Source organism: Oryx dammah, unplaced genomic scaffold, assembly GCF_014754425.2.
Source record: "Oryx dammah isolate SB20612 unplaced genomic scaffold, SCBI_Odam_1.1 HiC_scaffold_6, whole genome shotgun sequence".
In the NCBI taxonomy this organism is placed as follows: domain Eukaryota; kingdom Metazoa; phylum Chordata; class Mammalia; order Artiodactyla; family Bovidae; genus Oryx; species Oryx dammah.
This window is the reverse complement of record NW_024070190.1, coordinates 35627990-35645507: the sequence shown is the minus strand read 5'-3', so window position 1 is coordinate 35645507 and position 17518 is coordinate 35627990. Positions and strand designations below refer to the sequence as shown.

Genomic DNA, 17518 nt, shown 5'->3' with positions numbered 1-17518 from the left:
ACAGGGCTTAGCCACAAACCACTCCATCATAATTTATCTCACAAGGGCTCTCGACTGTGTGTGAGATATTGCACATTTCTTATCCTTCCTTAACCAGTGTGAGTGCAGAGTATCTGCATGAGAAAATGGTCAGTCTAGAGCAGGGGTCTGCAAATTAAGTACCAAGAGCCAAATCTTGCCACTTACCTTTTTCTGCAAATAATGCTTAATTGTAACACAGTCACTTCCACTTGTTTGTATATTATCTACAGCTGCTTTCAAACTAAAACAGAAGAGTAGCAATAACAGAGAATCTACAGCTGTTATTGGGCTGCAAGCCTTGTAGTTACACATCCTCCAGACTGAAGAAAAAGTCAGTAGACAGCAACAAAGACATCAATGGTCTATTGGTCAGAGAGATCTTACACAAAAGTTCCTGGAGAAACACCCCACCCTTTACAGCAGACAGAGGGCAGGACATGACAGCAGCCCGCTACTAGGAGGAGGAGGCCACTGTTTATGGGGGAAACTGAAGTCAGGTGGGATTCTAAGTTAACAAGGACTAATTAAGCCCTATAATTAAGAGGATTGGATCTAATGTGAGTGAATCATGGATTGGTCAAGAAGTAGGATCTACAGAAAGCAGAGAACGCCCATCTCGAATGGCCTAACCACACAGCTATCAACGCTGAAACTACTATGTGGACCCGGGCACAGAATAAGTTTGCCAACCGCTGGTCTAGCAACATGGAGGTGTCAAGCTGCAGCAATATCTTCTAGGACAAGCTGAGTGTTCTAAAATAGACCAGGGGATTCTATGAAGGGCAGAATCATACCATAAGCAGTGGAAATGTCCACATCTGGGAGTATATGGACATCTAGGGGTATATGGACAGCTGAACCACAATTGCTCCCATCAATCTAGCCGTTTCCACTAAGACAAGTGGACCTGGGCTTATCAGTCTAAACCACAACCAGTTTATAAGAAAAAGATCTTATTTTACAGCTAAACTGGAAGTGGATATCTGTGAGATCAATCAGAATTTGTAGAGAAAAAGATTGAAAGAAAAAGTATTAACAGAAGTGAAGTGGATCAGAGGTGATCAGAGAACCCAGAACAACAGGGCAACAACATTGGTGTATTTTTAAAAATCAGAGTCTGATAGAATAAAAGGTCTAGGAAGCAAGCTGAGAGGAAGCAAAGTATGTTCAGAGACAGACATCTGCTCAAAGCTAATTCCAAAGCTAAAAAGTTCTGGTGGTGGGGACTTCCCTTGCATGTTCACCATGTACATTCCCATGGACTTGTGCTATTTTAATCAGCTACTAGTTCTTCTTATCCTTATTTTAAGAAGTGGCTTCCTTTTTCTCAACTATTTTGTTTCTCAAGGAATATTGTAGCCTAACAACTTTCCCATGGGAGCAGTTTTCCAACAGTAAGAGAATGCAGAAATTGAAGAATTCACTTTATAAGAAACAACTCAACTATACTGATCATCTTAAAATTTAAAACATTATAGAGGCAGAAATAAGTTTATTTCTTCATTCCATCATACGAATAAGATCTTTATACTTACTATGCTTTGCACATAAAAGTACTTAAAAGATTTAATTTACTAACTTTTGAAGTTACTTGTTAAGATTATAGTCAAAACTCCAATATTTGCTTTTAAAGTAATCTACAAGAACATGATATGTGCTCAGCCCTGTCTTTGAGATTTTCTTGGAAACTTCAAGATTAATTTTGACATGAATTCTAATCAATAGGATAATCAGCAAGGATGCAAAAAAAAAGAAGCTTAGAGATAAAACCAAAGAAATATAAGTAAAAGGCATTGTGCTCATTCAAAATGGCCCCTAAAATGACAGAAAACAACCACAAACAAATGAAAACTTTTCTGAAATAAACAAATGAAATTATATTCTAGGAAGCTAAGAAGCCAAAGCAGGTCCTCTCCCTGCTACCTGGAAGTCAATCAAATCTCTCTGTAGAACAATGGAAATAAACCCTTTGGGCATCAACATCTAGAATGGGGTATATCAGAGAAGTCCTCCATAGGAGTCAAAGAGGAAAGAAAAACATGGTGCTTAGAAGAAGAATTAACAGTTTGTCATCCAGACACTTAAGACAAGGAGAAGAGATAAATTAGGGGAAAGGCTGAAAGGGGCTGTTCTCATAGGAATTTCATGTGATTCTAGGTACACATAATTCATTGGGACATATGTGACAGAGTGAAGCACAAGTTTGGAAGAAAGGTATTCTCTCCTCTTCTGAAAAAGCCCAGTGTCATTCTGCTACTTTGAAAATTTAGAGGCATTGGGACCTTGGCATGTCCATTTCAAGTCTTAAAAATGGGCATCTTTGGCAGTTACCTTCTACACATCAACTAAATGAAACCAGGCAAAATGGAAAAACATGGCAGATAGACTAGTTTGGGAGAATTGATGAGTCAAACATCAGAGACTTCAAAAACTGGAGAGGAAGGGAAGAGCAGAAGAGAAGCTTTACAGGAAAATCTTCATTCTATAATAAGCAAGTGAGGGCCATTACAAGAACCCTTGATAACTGCTACTAATGGAACTTCTGAAGTTTCAGCCACTGATGAAGAGGTAGGAGGCCAGGGAATCAGATGACAAAGGAAGACAAGCATCAGGGCTATACGGTATATGCTCAAGGAAACTGGAAACTGTGAGGCCCCACAGAGGCTACAATATTATTTTGAGACTAGTTTGTGGTTTGGAAATTGGAAGGATCCATTAAAACCATGATAACTAGGAAACCTTATTGTCCCTCAACAGCATGCGTTTGTGGATCCAAACTTGAAAATTGCTCCAACAGAACTCTCCTCCATATCTCTACTTCTTTCTGTGTGTTGCTCAGCTTTGCACATGATATAACTGTTTAATGCTAGGTAACTGATTAACTATAACCAAAGTCAATTCCCAAAAGAGAGGATGGCAATAGGACCAACTTACCATCATACCCCAGAGGCAGAGCTCTCATGCCAGACTGCCTCACAGGCTTCTTGCCAACCTATAATTGTCAATAAGTCAGTTGCCCACACTGATAAGGTCAGATGTGATCAGAGTGGAAAGGTGACTAATCAGATGGAGACTTAACAAAAAAAGAACCCCTGAAAAGGAAGCAATGGAAAGATAACGGTTTTCAGGGCTGTTCACAAATATTCTCATCTTCCTGGGAACAGAACAAGATCACACATCTAGCATCCCCACTGACCACATGACTTGCTTTGATAAAAGCAATGTGAGTGGAACTGACATATGTTACATCCAGGTGAACAATTTAGGAGCCCTTGCATGATTCATAGTGTTCCCTTTCCCTGTTTTAACCATAGTGGAAATAAATATTGAGATGGAATACACATTAGCCTGGGTCCCTGAGTGCCTGAATTAAAGCAGAGACCTCCCAGCCAACTCACTTTAGACATGTAGCTTGAGCAAGAAATGAAACTTTGTTAAGCCAAAATCACTGCAGATGGTGATTGCAGCCATGAAATTAAAAGACGCTTACTCCTTGGAAGGAAAGTTATGACCAACCTACACAGCATATTAAAATCAGAGACATTACTTTGCCAACAAAGGTCCGTCTAGTCAAGGCTATGGTTTTTCCAGTAGTGAAAACCCAGTAGTATGGTTTTTCCAGATGTGAGAGTTGGACTATAAAGAAAGCTGAACGCTGAAGAATGATGCTTTTGAACTGTGGTGTTGGAGAAGACTCCTGAGAGTCCCTTGGACTGCAAGGAGATCCAACCAGTCCATCCTAAAAGAGATCAGTCCTGGTTGTTCATTGGAAAGACTGATGTTGAAGCTGAAACTCCAATACTCTGGCCACCTGATGCAAAGAGCTGACTCATTTGAAAAGACTCATGCTGGGAAAGATTGAAGGCAGGAGAAGAAGGGGACGACAGAACGAGATGGTTGGATGGCATCACCGACTCAATGGACATGAGTTTGGGTAGACTCCAGGAGTTGGTGATGGACAGAGAGGCCTGGCGTGCTGCAGTTCATGGGGTCACAAAGAGTTGGACACCAATGAGCGACTGGAATGAACTGAACTGAAGCTTCAAGAGATTTGGAGGTTGCTTTATCACAGCATAGCCTAGCTTATGCTGACTGATAAAAAATTGAGCAGATATTCTTAAACTTGACCCAATGCATATTATAGAGTATATAAAAGCCATCCCTAAGGGACTCCCAGAAATAGATGTGAAACACTATCAAAGTGGAAAGGCTAAGAGGTCCTACAAAAGTTAGAGGTGAGAGACAGTGATAATGTTTATTACTATTGGTCTAACTCTATATTTACCACTTGAAAACATGAAATATATTTATGTCAAAAAATATATTTGAACCTTTGCCCCCCCCAAAAGATCTTCTGTCTTCATTGGAGATAAAATTATGAGGAGCTTGTTATTGTTCTTATCTTAAGGGATTTAAAATTAACTGTTCTAGTTCACATTCTACATGAATCTGACACATAGCAAATTATATTTTGTGGCAAATAAGATTATAGATAAGTCCATTATGTAACAACTGTAGCATGCTTTAGCAGTTTATATCTCCTTCAGAGAGTATACAACATAGAGATGTAAATTCTTTTAATCGCAATTCTGCATAAATAGACTTTCTGCACTGCATGGCCAAACTTGGATCTTAAAAGTGATAAAGTACAGAGGCCTACAGTTGCAATCATAAAAATGTAATTGCTGAGAAAAAAATTATTTCTGATCCATTGGAGGAATTTATTACAGAAGGATGCAACTGTGTAAGTTATCACACATAGAAAATGAAAGTGAATGACTGAAATATATCCCAGACTGAACATCCCTGCAAAATGACCTAGTGATTTACCTGTGCCCAGAAGAAAAAAAATAGATTAAAGATAAATTAAGTTTGGTCGGAAAGACTGATAACTATAAAAAGAGCACAATAAAGATTTATGAATCAATGAATTTAGAAGTCAGAGTGACATAATAGTATCTATGACCAATTACTCCAAAAATTAAAATGTAATTTTGACTTTGAGTTATATACAGAGATAGTAAGTAATTTCTGTGGAACCTTGAAAGCAAAGGAATATAACATGAAGATAAATAATGATGAAAGGTGAGACTTTTTTAATGGGGTTACTAAATGATAACTTTATCTGGTGGCATTATGAACTTAAAGATCATTAACTTCTTTTGGAATGTTTTCCACTATACTCAGAGACTATATTACATGCTTAACATAAACAATGTAACAATTTCAAATTAAACTTTTTAAAAAAGAATGTGATGAGATATTTAGTATGATGCCATTCTAGTAAAAAAATATCTTTAATGGAATTTTTTATTGTATTGATAGGTAATACATGATCAGGGTGACAAGAAGGTTGTTCGTCAAATCCAAATTAACGACTCTGACTTTGAAATGTACTGGTTTTTTGTAAGGAGAATCCCATTATAATGAAAATCAAGAGCTTGGGCAAATAATTTTGTTGTTCAAAAATTCTCTTTTTAACATGAGACCATTCTGTGGGTGGCAAAGACAGAGACTTCAGTGAAGTTTCAGGGTCATCTAATATCAATTTCCTAACAGATATTAGTGTCTTATAGACTGCCAAAGTTCATGATTAAGCTATCATCAGTGAGGCACATGTTTTAAATCATCATTCCAGTAGGAGATATGCTAAGTAAAAATATGTACAAAGCTTATTGTTAGAGCTACTCTCCTCCCCACCATCCACCTCACAAAGAAGACAAGCAGAAAATGTTTAAATTATCAGAGGTAAGGTCAGTGTCATTTCTCACTCAAGAAACCCTAAAGTACTTCAAGGCCTTAAAAAAAGGGACAATTTGTCTTAGGGGGGTATGATGGAAGGTAAGCTTAAAGAGGAGTTTTCGCACAAATTTGGGGTTAAAAACAAAGAATTTAAATCTATACTATAGTATAAGTTTCTCCAAACTCTGCTCTAAGAAAAGCCAATAAATAAAATCTGGGCTTACATAATAAAGTTAGAGAATCATTATGCATATTATTAAGGAATTATTCACTTTATGGAAAGATTTTATCACAGAATAACTTAAATATCTGCTTTTCTCATACATTTTGGTGTTTTAAAATAATTCCCTATTTGACAGATGAGCCACCAGGTACTCTGAGGCAGGTCACTGAAATTCTCTAGGCTGTTTCTAGCTGTTTCCTCATCTGTGTAATAAGAATGGTTTTAACCATGCTGCCTGCCTCACTCAGTTTTCATGACAATTGAACAAGATAATTTGCATAAAGGTACTTTCAAAACTGCATATGCATATTACTACTTTTTTGCTTTTTAAAAAGAATCTGGGGAGGAACTTTCAGAATGTTATCACTATTATTACTAAATAGATACTTTGGTACACTTTAAAACATTTTATTTTTTTTAATTTAAATTTATTTATTTTAATTAGAGGCTAATTGAAGGTGGGATGATTTGGGAGAATGGCATTGAAACATGTATAATAAAACATGTTAAAAGACAATTTTGGATAACATATCATTCTATAAAAATCAAATCTTTCCATTACTTATTTTTCATATGTTTCTTAGTACTTTTGCAGTTACTATTCATTGTAATTTCCATGTTATCAATACCTGGATTATGAGAGGCTCCAGTAGTTTCTCTACAGTGAATGTCTGGACCCGCAGATCCTGAGGATTGATACTCAGTGTGATTGGTGTTTCAGCTGACATGCTGCCTGTGCACAAAAACAAAAAGACATTTACTAATAAAGAAAAAATACTTTCTAGAGGAAAGCACTGATAAAAATCACAGCATATGTGTGATTAGTATTCAAGCACCTCCTCCTGCTATCAGCTGTAGCCCTCAGAGGACAAAGGTGCCAAGTCCACCAACAGAGAAACAAGATATTCCCCAGCTGTTTTCTCAGGTCATGTTTCTGGGCTTGGGTCCTCTAACAAATTAATTTATGCTGGTTTGTTCATAACTAAAATTATAACCCAGCCAAGGTGAGTTTGCATTTATCAGGAGTCTTAAGCAAAAAATGAATGGCTGAGTTGGTGAGAGATATCTTGCAGCAAACACATGCTTTGACTTCCATGAAATCATAACAACTAGGGCAGCCAGAGCCCATGTTTTGCCTTTTGTTAATGACCATTCAGGTGAAGAATCAGGTAGGACTTTGGAAGACATAATACATCTCTCTATTTAGGGAATCATTTGAGGGTTTTGATTTGAAGAAGAAAGTTTTGGGCAATTTCCTTTCCTTTACAGAAAAGAAACTAACATAAATTAGCATAGTTATTATAAAAAGAAAGGCAAATCTTCATGTTTGGGCAAGACAAAATAAGAAAAACATTGCAAACCATTCTTTCAGACCTTAATATAAATCTTAAATGTTGGTTCAGTGAGATTTTTTAATAAGAATACATATATAGCAAGTGACCATGTACAGAATTTCATAACATTTTCAAAGTAACACATCAGCCATGAAGACTATTACCCAAATTTCTAAGCCAACAAATCTATATTAACTTATTCACAATCAATAATCACCCAGCAAGTATTTACTGAAGGTTCACAGGATAACAGTAAGAAACACATCTATCCTATGTATAACTTGGCCTATTATTAGCCTATAAACTATTATAGTCTATAGAAGTGTGTGTTACTATCAATGCACAAATCTTTCCATTTAGTTGTTGCCTATTTTCTTTCAAAGTTTCCTCCAAACTTTCTTCTAAGTTTCTTATTTTCTTACAAAGTCCATTCGTAAAACCAGGGTTGGTTTTGGTTTTACTAATGAACTATGGATAGATAGATGAAGAAGTGAAAGAAAGAATGACACATTTTCATGAAATCATGTTTTATCCCAGAATCAGTCCTTTTAACACTCCTCTCAATCTCAGGGATTCTAGGAAAGAGTAGTGTTCTTTTTTCTATACCTCTGCCTCCAATCCCTAAGGGAAGTCAGAATCTCAGGGTAGGGTCCATGTTCACTCCAACTCTTTGCCCTGAGAGTCTACCCCATTCTCCTCCTACCTTTCTCAGATCCCACTGTTTTAGTTCCACAAAATCAGCATCTCTCTGCCCTTCAGCCTCTCACGCTCTCTCAAATCCTTCCCCTGGATCCATAAATGTTTTAGTGTATATATCCAAAGATAATCATGACCTCTTCATGTACATGTAACTGAAAAGATCAGTGCTTCACTAAGCCTACACTATATGCCTGATACATGTGCAGAGAGAGAGATGCACAAACAAAACAACCCTGTACAAAAAAATCTTCCTTATTGGCTCTTTTCTTGATGTAATTTAATTCTTAGATAATAAAATCTGTTAAATAGAGGCAAATATTATAGAGCCTAGAAACCTTACTGCTCTCCAAATATATGCCACATGGCTACCTTCCATGACTCTCTTACTACAAAAATGGATATATAAAGTATTCTTGAGAATAATAAGAATCTGCCAAAGACTGTCTACAGTGCCTCAACAAAGAAATTTGTACATATAGTCAAAATTGTGATTTCAAATAAACGTATAATCAGACAAACTCATAATTAATATTTATAATTCTTTCATATATCTTATTAAAAACAAAGATAATTATGCTGAAAATTTCAAATGAAACAATTATGACAAATCTAATAATTTAAGAAAGCATTTAAGTACAATTACATCTCCAAATCTGAGTATACTATTAAAAATACTAACACTGTACATACTAATCACTTTGTGTATAGTATCAAAACATTTTCTAGTTAACTGAGGAAACTGATTTGGAGATCAAGGCAATAATAGGCATCAGACTACAGAATTTTGCAAATGAAGTCAAAGCAAGGTCAAAATCTGATGAGTTTTTACCAACCTTTTGTAGCCATAATGCAATGTGAATCCGAAACTAAAATCCTGCTAGGGTATGGGTATTATAACCCAAGGCATTTGCATTTTATAATCCACAGAATTTTAAGAGTTAGAAAGTATCTCTGGAACAGTTCAAGGACACCTCCTACAGCATCCTTCATTTCAACAATGTACTGGGAAACGAGATGCTCACTATACCATTACATGCCAGTGATTACTTTTATAAAGTTCTTCCTCATGTTGAGTAGAAATCTAAAATTTTTTAACTCCTAACCACTAGAGATAGTTTTATAAAGTGGAAAAGGTTCAGGTTTGGAAACAAGCAGACTAGATCAAACCCCAATTTTCAGAGTTTAAGGAAGGAAAACAAATCTCTTGACAGCAGTAATAGATGTCTCCAGGAATAGTCTGTAAGGCAGAACAAAGTATCATGTGGATACTTCCTTTCTCCCCAAGTTGCCTTTGTCCATATGCCTAAATTTTCTTTACTCCACTTTATTCCTTGCTTTAAATTGAGCTTGTAGCAATTTAAAACTCATTCCATTTAACAAATATTTCACTTTTAAGTGAAGTTAACTCTGAGAGGTCATGGGGGATACACATTCTATTAATGCTTCAGAAGAGTCCATGAGACCAAGGTGATGTGTCTTCCCAGAGCTCATATATACCCTTTCTGACACACTCAGTACCCCCAGCTCTCTACTTAGTCCAAGTCCGCTTCCAATGCCTATGCCAGCCTCTTTCTGCAACCCAAACTTCTAAGTGCAAATGATAACATGCCCATCCCCATACCTGAGAGGTAGCCAAGAGGCAGCTGTTTGCTGATGAGTATTATGCAGCTCAGACATGCAAGTTGTCCATTTGCATGTACCCAAGGCCTCTCAGGAAGCAATGGTTAGAACTGGACATGCAACAACAGATTGGTTCCAAATAGGAAAAGGAGTCCATCAAGGCTGTATATTGTCACTCTGCTTATTTAACTTATATACAGAGTACATCATGAGAAACGCTGGGCTGGAAGAAACACAGGCTGGAATCAAGATTGCTGGGAGAAATATCAATAACCTCAGATGTGCAGATGACACCACCCTTATGGCAGAAAGTGAAGAGGAGCTAAAAAGCCTCTTAATGAAAGTGAAAGGGGAGAGTGAAAAAGTTGGCTTAAGGCTCAACATTCAGAAAACGAAGATCACGGCATCCGGTCCCATCACTTCATGGGAAATAGATGGGGAAACACTGGAAACAATGTCAGACTTTATTTTGGGGGCTCCAATTTCACTGCAGATGGTGACTGCAGCCATGAAATTAAAAGACACTTATTCCTTGGAAGAAAAGTTATGACCAACCTAGATAGTATTCAAAAGCAGAGACATTACTTTGCTGACTAAGGTCCGTCTAGTCAAGGCTATGGTTTTTCCAGTAGTCATGTATGGATGTGAGAGTTGGACTGTGAAGAAGGCTGAGCACCGAAGAATTGATGCTTTTGAACTTTGGTGTTGGAGAAGACTCTTGAGAGTCCCTTGGACTGCAAGGAGATCCAACCAGTCCATTCTGAAGGAGATCAGCCCTGGGATTTCTTTGGAAGGAATTATGCTAATGCTGAAACTCCAGTACTTTGGCCACCTCATGCGAAGAGTTGACTCATTGGAAAAGACTCTGATGCTGGGAGGGATTGGGGGCAGGAGGAGAAGGGGACGACAGAGGATGAGATGGCTGGATGGCATCTCTGACTCAATGGACGTGAGTCTGAGTGAACTCCGGGAGTTGGTGATGGACAGGGAGGCCTGGCGTGCTGGGATTCATGGGGTCGCAAAGCGTCAGACATGACTGAGCGACTGAACTGAACTCAAGGCCTCTTAAGTACAAGACAGAGCCACAAGTTTGAAGGAAAGGAAGCTGACCATCAGGGGCATCACCTCATTCTAACAGGAAACGTCAAGGAATACAAGAATTCTAAATCCAGATCTATATCTTTCAGGTCAATTTGGAGGTATATTTCTCAAGGCAGAAAGATAAGATAAGAGGATAGTTGCTGTTTTAGCAACTTGTTAGCTTGATTTGTAGCTTTCACATATGTAAGTATGGTATGCAGGCCTCCATGTATATTTTCATTCTGCTCACTACAAATGTTAAGGACAGAACTACCCAAACTTTCTAGCACTCCATATCACCAAGTTCTGCCCTTTTAGTCAGATTTGCTCTTTCATTCTATCCTCAATCTTCTAAAACATGCAGTTAACACAGAGGTACAATAAAAAAGCATCAGTTCTTCCACGTTTAGGAAAAGACTTTCAAGCTTCTGCAACAAAATTACTTCTCTTTTCCTCTCTTTTCCCCCTCATTCAAATGCTCTCTGTTATTACTTTTCCTTAAGTTTACTTGTTTCCATTCAGGAGTTGTTATTTGCTGCATATATTTCTTTACTCCTTTTATTAAAATTATTTTTGTGAACATTCAGCATTATATTCATGAGAAAATAAACAATTTAAATACTCAAAAACACAACAAAATTCATAATTTATTGATATCTATGAAGATTACTTAAACTGTTTTTCCATGTACCTATGTTTATTATTACTTATTTATACTGACCCTTTCTCATGTGATTTTTCTCTAGGTAATCATTACGCATCATCTCTATTAACATGGTTCTTTCTATGCCCTAATTATTGTCACAACATTAACACACACACACATATATATGTGTGTGTACACATTCACATGCCTTTGATGGCTTTATCTGAGAATAGATTTCTTTCCTTCAAGTTTAAAGTGCTTTGATGGTGTCAACAATTCTTCTACCAAAAGTATCTTTGGGCTTCATGAGATCCATTCGGGATCTCATTTAGTGAAATGGAAAAGGGAAATACTTTTAGTAGGTCACAATCCCCACCATCTTCAGTGGTAAAGAATCTGCCTGCCAATGCAGGAGATGTGGATTTGATCCCTGGGTCAGGAAGATCCCCTGGAGAAGGAAATGACAACCCACTCCAGTATTCTTGCCTGGAGAATCCCATGGACAGAGGAGCTTGGCAGGCTACAGTCCATGGGGTCACAAAAGAATTGGACATGACTTAGTGACTAAACAACAAAAAAAAATCCCATGATCATCACAAATGTTAATATTAGCTGACACTGTACTTCCAAAATATCAGAAGAAAGGGTGAGCAACTAATTAAGGATTTCCAAGTACTGAGATAGCTTCATGAAAGAGAACATTTATTTTAATTATCATTAAAAATTTATATTGAGTACATAACAAAAGTAGGCTTCACTCTCCCCCATAGGCATCCCTTAGAAGAGTTAGCTGAATGTGGTTAGGAGTAATGTGAAGGAGTGGAACCAAATGTTAATTGACCAAAAAATCATCTAAATTACAATAAATAGGTTTAAGTAAAGAAAAGGAAAATGGGGCATGGGGGATTTACTGCATAATATTATCACAGTTGGTTTTGTATAATTAAGTCTTAGCTAGAATGAAACCAAATGGAAAGGGGACAACTATAATTTTAAAAATGTCCACTGTAATGTCTACACATCGCTATTTTCCAAGTGTACCTCCATCCCCATCCCAAACCCCCATTTCCATGCTTCCAGTGCAATCATTTACTGGATTGTCTGTCCTGTCAAGAAAGAAATACACATATCTTTTACTCATTTGGTGAACAAAAGGATCTTAGGTTTGTCAGAGTCAATAAAATCAAGCAATTGTCTAATAATTGACTTTCTCTCTTTTCAGATGTTGTTCTTACATTTTGCAAATACTTTCCATGTACTTATTTAACATCAATAATCAGTGTAAGCTCTTCTACCTTGCCTTTTGGTCAGTTATAAGACCTAAATGATTTGAGATCAGAGGCACCCCTAGGCTATAGGGCACCATTCATTTATTCACTAATTCAACTTATATTTATTGTTTCTACTTTGTGCTAATCATGGGAAAGGAGAGAGCATAAACAATAAACCTAATAACAGTAACATCGTTTAGTACCTTAGAAAAAGACATGCTAGCCAAAAAGAAAAAGTAAAATGGAGAAGTGATAAGAGAGTTGGGAGCAAACTGCAATATTAAATAAGATAAATATTAATCTCATTGAGAAGAGTACATTTGAGCAAAGACTTCAAGAGGTTAAGAAATTAGCCAAGCAGAGGTCTGGGAGAAGAGCATTCTAGGCAGAGATAACAACTGGAGAAAAAACCTAATGACAGGAGAGTACTGTCATGTTTGCAGATGAGCAAGGAGGCCAGTGTAAGTGGGTTGGAGTGAACTACAAAAAGCATCGTTAAAGAGGTCAGAATGGTAATGGAGTTAGTTAAGGGGGGTACAGGGGGGAACCACAGATCTTATCAAACCACGAGACACAGTACAGGGGTTTGAACACTAGAGAAACATTATCTGTTTTATATTTTGAAAGGATCACTCTGATGAATAACAGGAAGTACTGGGGACAAGAGCAAAATTAGGGACACTATTGGGAAACTTCTGCAGTGACCCCAATGAGAGAAAATAATGGCCTAAACCTGACTGGTGGCAGCAGAAATGAACAGAAGTGGTCAGATTGTAGACAATTGTGAACCAATAGGAATTCCGGACAGATTGAACATAAGACAAAAAGAAATCAGGATATCTTTAAGTTTTCTGTCTGAAGCAACTGGAAGGATGGTATTGCCACTAACTGAGGTAGGGACGCTGCAGGAGGAACAGGAAGATGAAGAGCCCAGTTTGGGACATAAGTTGAGATACATACAAATTTAGGATGTATAATAGGCATTCAACTAAAGATGTTATTAGTAAGTAGGCAGTTAGAGACATGAAAGTAGAGTTTGAGAGAGAAGTCTGGGATCAAAATACAGATTTCAGAGTTACAACATAAAGACAGATGAAATGAGACAAACAAGGAGAATGTGGACCAGAAAGAGACAGGTTGGAGTCAAAGGATTATTGTGAATGAATGGAAATACAGGCAGCAGTACACAGAGGTTTAGAGAATTAAGATTTGCTTTGAGTGAACTAGTAAAATCTGAGTCTTTCAGGGAGACCAATTAGAAAAAGCCCTGTAGGTGTTAGCAGGAAGGCCTCCAGTTTGTCCAGCAGATGGAGGACTAGATTTCAGCTCCACTCAGCCCCTCAGCAGGGCAACAATGCAGCAGCCAGTGTGAGAACCATTGCAGCTTCTCCACTCCCACTGCCTACGAAGGGATTCTTAAATTCTACATTTCATCACCATTGGATCTCAGTAATTAAGACTGGCTTTGAATCTGGTCTGGGTGAGAATCTAGGCACTGCTCACTGGTGACTTTAGGCAAGTTAGTGAACCTCGCTAAACATCAGCTTTCTCATAAAAGGAGTATGTCAAGTCTGTATATTGTCACCCTGCTTATTTAACTTATATGCAGAGTACATCATGAGAAACGCTGGACTGGAAGAAACACAAGCTGGAATCAAGATTGCTGGGAGAAATATCAATAACCTCAGATATGCAGATGACACCACCCTTATGGCAGAAAGTGAAGAAGAACTAAAGAGCCTCTTGATGAAAGCGAAGGAGGAGAGTGAAAAAGTTGGCTTCAGGCTCAACATTCAGAAAACTAAGATCATGGCATCTGGTCCCATCACTTCATGGCAAATAGATGGGGAAACAGTGGAAACAGTGGCTGACTTTATTTTGGGGGGCTCCAAAATCACTGCAGATGGTGATTGCAGCCATGAAATTAAAAGATGCTTACTCCTTGGAAGGAGTTATGAACAACCTAGACAGCATATTAAAAAGCAGAGACACTACTTTGCCAACAAAGGTCCATCTAGTCAAGGCTATGGTTTTTCCAGTAGTCATGTATGGATGTGAGAGTTGGACTAAAAAGAAAGCTGAGAGCCAAAGAATTGATGCTTTTGAACTGTGGTATTGGAGAAGACTCTTGAGAGTCCCTTGGATGGCAAGGAGATCCAATTAGTCCATCCTAAAGGAGATAAGTCCTAGGTGTTCATTGGAAGGACTGATGTTGAAGCCGAAACTCTAATACTTGGGCCACCTGATGCAAAGAGCTGACTCATTTGAAAAGACCCTGCTGCTGGGAAAGATTGAGGGCAGGAGAAGAAGGGGATGACAGAGGATAAGATGGTTGGATGGCATCACCGACTCAATGGACATGGGTTTGGATGGACTCCAGGAGTTGGTGATGGACGGGGAGGCCTGGTGTGCTGCTGTTCATGGGGTCGCAAAGAGTCGGACATGACTGAGTGACTGAACTGAACTGAACTGAACTGAAGAGTACCTTCTTCAAAATTATCTTGAAGATTAAAATTAAAAATCCATATAGAAGTCATAACTTAGCCCATGCCTCAGACACCTATTAAGAGCTCAACAAATATTAGTTGATATTATTACCCCTTTTCAGTAGGAATGTAGAATATACTTGTCTACATTTAGGTTAAAAATACCTCTTTCATCTATAGAGCCTGTAATTATTTATTCAAGAATGTTTTTGCTGTTTGTTCCCATAATGAAAGGGCTTAACACAAAGCTTCCCTCTGGTGACTCATTTCATTGGCTCTCTTGACTTCAAAATCTAATGCATATTGCCTACATGTGAATTAATTAGAAATGCAGCATGCCTAAATACTCTAAAAAATTCCTAAGGCACAACAGCCTCATAGTCTTGAGCCCCTTGAAATCAATTCTAGAGTGAGATAAGAGGTACGTTCCAGAGACAGGGCTACAATTGTTTTATTTTGTTCGGTTGGTTGGTTGGTTGACTTTTTTAGGATTTTTGTTTTCTTTTGTTTTAAGAACAAAACAGAGCAAAGAAAATACAATAGAATGTATACATTCCAACATTCCCAACTCTTTGTGATCCCATGGACTGCAGCCCACCAGGCTCCTCTGTCTGTGGGATTTTCCAGGCAAGAATGCTGGAGTGGGTTGCCATTTCCTTCTCCAGGTGATCTTCCTGACCCAGGGATCAAACCCAGGTCTCCAGGTGATCTTCCTGACCCAGGGATCGAACCCAGGTCTCCTGCACTGCAGGCAGATTCTTTACTGACTGAGCTACAAGGGAAGCCCCCCAACAATGTGGTAAGGCTACAGCTATTAAATGTACCACATGTCTGGATCCCTGAGACTGAATTTTATTTCAATATAGCAAAAAAATCGCATTTTATAATAAAATGTAAATATCTTTAGCAGGTTATAATTCAAACTTTCAAAGGCTTCTTGGAAGCATTTGAAGTTCTTTCTAACAACCTTTGGATAGTAATCTTACTGGTGTTTTTTGAAAAATAATCAAATTGAGCTCCTCCCCCCTCCCCCCAAAAAATTTGTATTATGGATTCTTTATGAGAAAATACAAATTAAATTAAATTCAAACATTTGTTTCTTTTGTTCATAGTAACCAAAATAAAACTTGTTTCCCCACATACAACCTGAATGAGAGCTTCAAAAATAGATTAAAAAAAAAAAAAAAGGAAAAAACCCAAATGAATGACTTAACTAATATGAAATAAAACAAAGGAAAACATCAGGTTCTATTTATATTTAGGTCTTACGTCCTTCTTATTGTGAATTGCTGGCTGGTCTAATGGCCCTCCAAAATAAAGAAACAGGTTGTAATTCAATTTCTGATTTAACTGAAAAGTAAGACTATATATAAGAATTTTGTAAGATAACCTAATTACCCCCTTCTGATACCACACATTTTAAGTTATTTTATAAAATGACAGTTCACACTAAAAGCTCATTCTTTTTTCACAATGGCACACATTTTCAAAATTGCAGGTAGGAAGAAAGGACAAAAATGCCCCATGGTTATTCTGTGTAGCAATGCCTTTCAACTTAAGGACATTTTGTATAAAATTATACCAGAAGTGAGATCCTATCTCATATAAGCCCAGCTTGAAGTTTACCTGCCTGTTATTTAAAAAGTCAAAGGTCTAAACTGGTCCAATTGAAATCTAAGAAGATAATCTAGTATGTGAAACCTCAGAGAAGCTTTCACTGATTCACCCAGGACAAGAATAACTTGCACTATAAGCATCAAGTTTAAACAACCAGGGCAGAAGTAACATGCCCTTCATATACACCTTGAAAGTGACAGTAGCTTTCACTGCTGCAAGTCCAGTGGGCCTATGGGTCAATTCCACTCCATAATATTATAAGACAGCTCAAATGTATGGGAATTCTCCTAAGGTCTGGTATTTTTGAAAAGCAAGAACAAAAAAGAGAATAGCAAAAAAAAGAAAAAAGCAGAATTCATATCAACCTCAATTTGAAGCCAAAAAAAGTCCCATTTCTTCAATTTCTGATTACTCACACATAAATAATACCCTGCTTATCAAAACAGATAAAACAATGCCATTCGCCCAGATCATCCCACCCTCTCCCACAGAGTCCAAAAGACTGTTCTATACATCTATGTCTCTTTTGCTGTCTCATATACAGGGTTATCGTTACTATCTTTCTAAATTCCATATATATGCGTTAGTATACTATATTGGTGTTTTGCTTTCTGGCTGACTTCACTCTGTATAATAGGCAAAACCACAGTCTTTGAAAACACTACATTCATTTTTCCATAAATCTATTAATATACTTACAAAAACCAGTGATTTGCAACCGTTTTGAGAATTCCAGATTTCTTCTCTACTTCCAGGATTTCCATTCTTCCATACTCTCT

General features: G+C 37.5%; 1 protein-coding gene across 2 annotated transcripts in view; it reads right to left on the bottom strand.

The window, feature by feature from the left end:
- Positions 1-17518, bottom strand: part of CTNNA3 (catenin alpha 3) — a 1846273-nt gene that overhangs the window by 1785256 nt on the left and 43499 nt on the right. For both annotated transcript variants that reach the window (XM_040242231.1, XM_040242230.1), the window contains exon 2: positions 6616-6719. In XM_040242231.1, the coding sequence (XP_040098165.1) occupies positions 6616-6714 (99 nt within the window). In that variant the 5' untranslated portion in view covers positions 6715-6719. The remainder of the gene's footprint in view (positions 1-6615; positions 6720-17518) is intronic.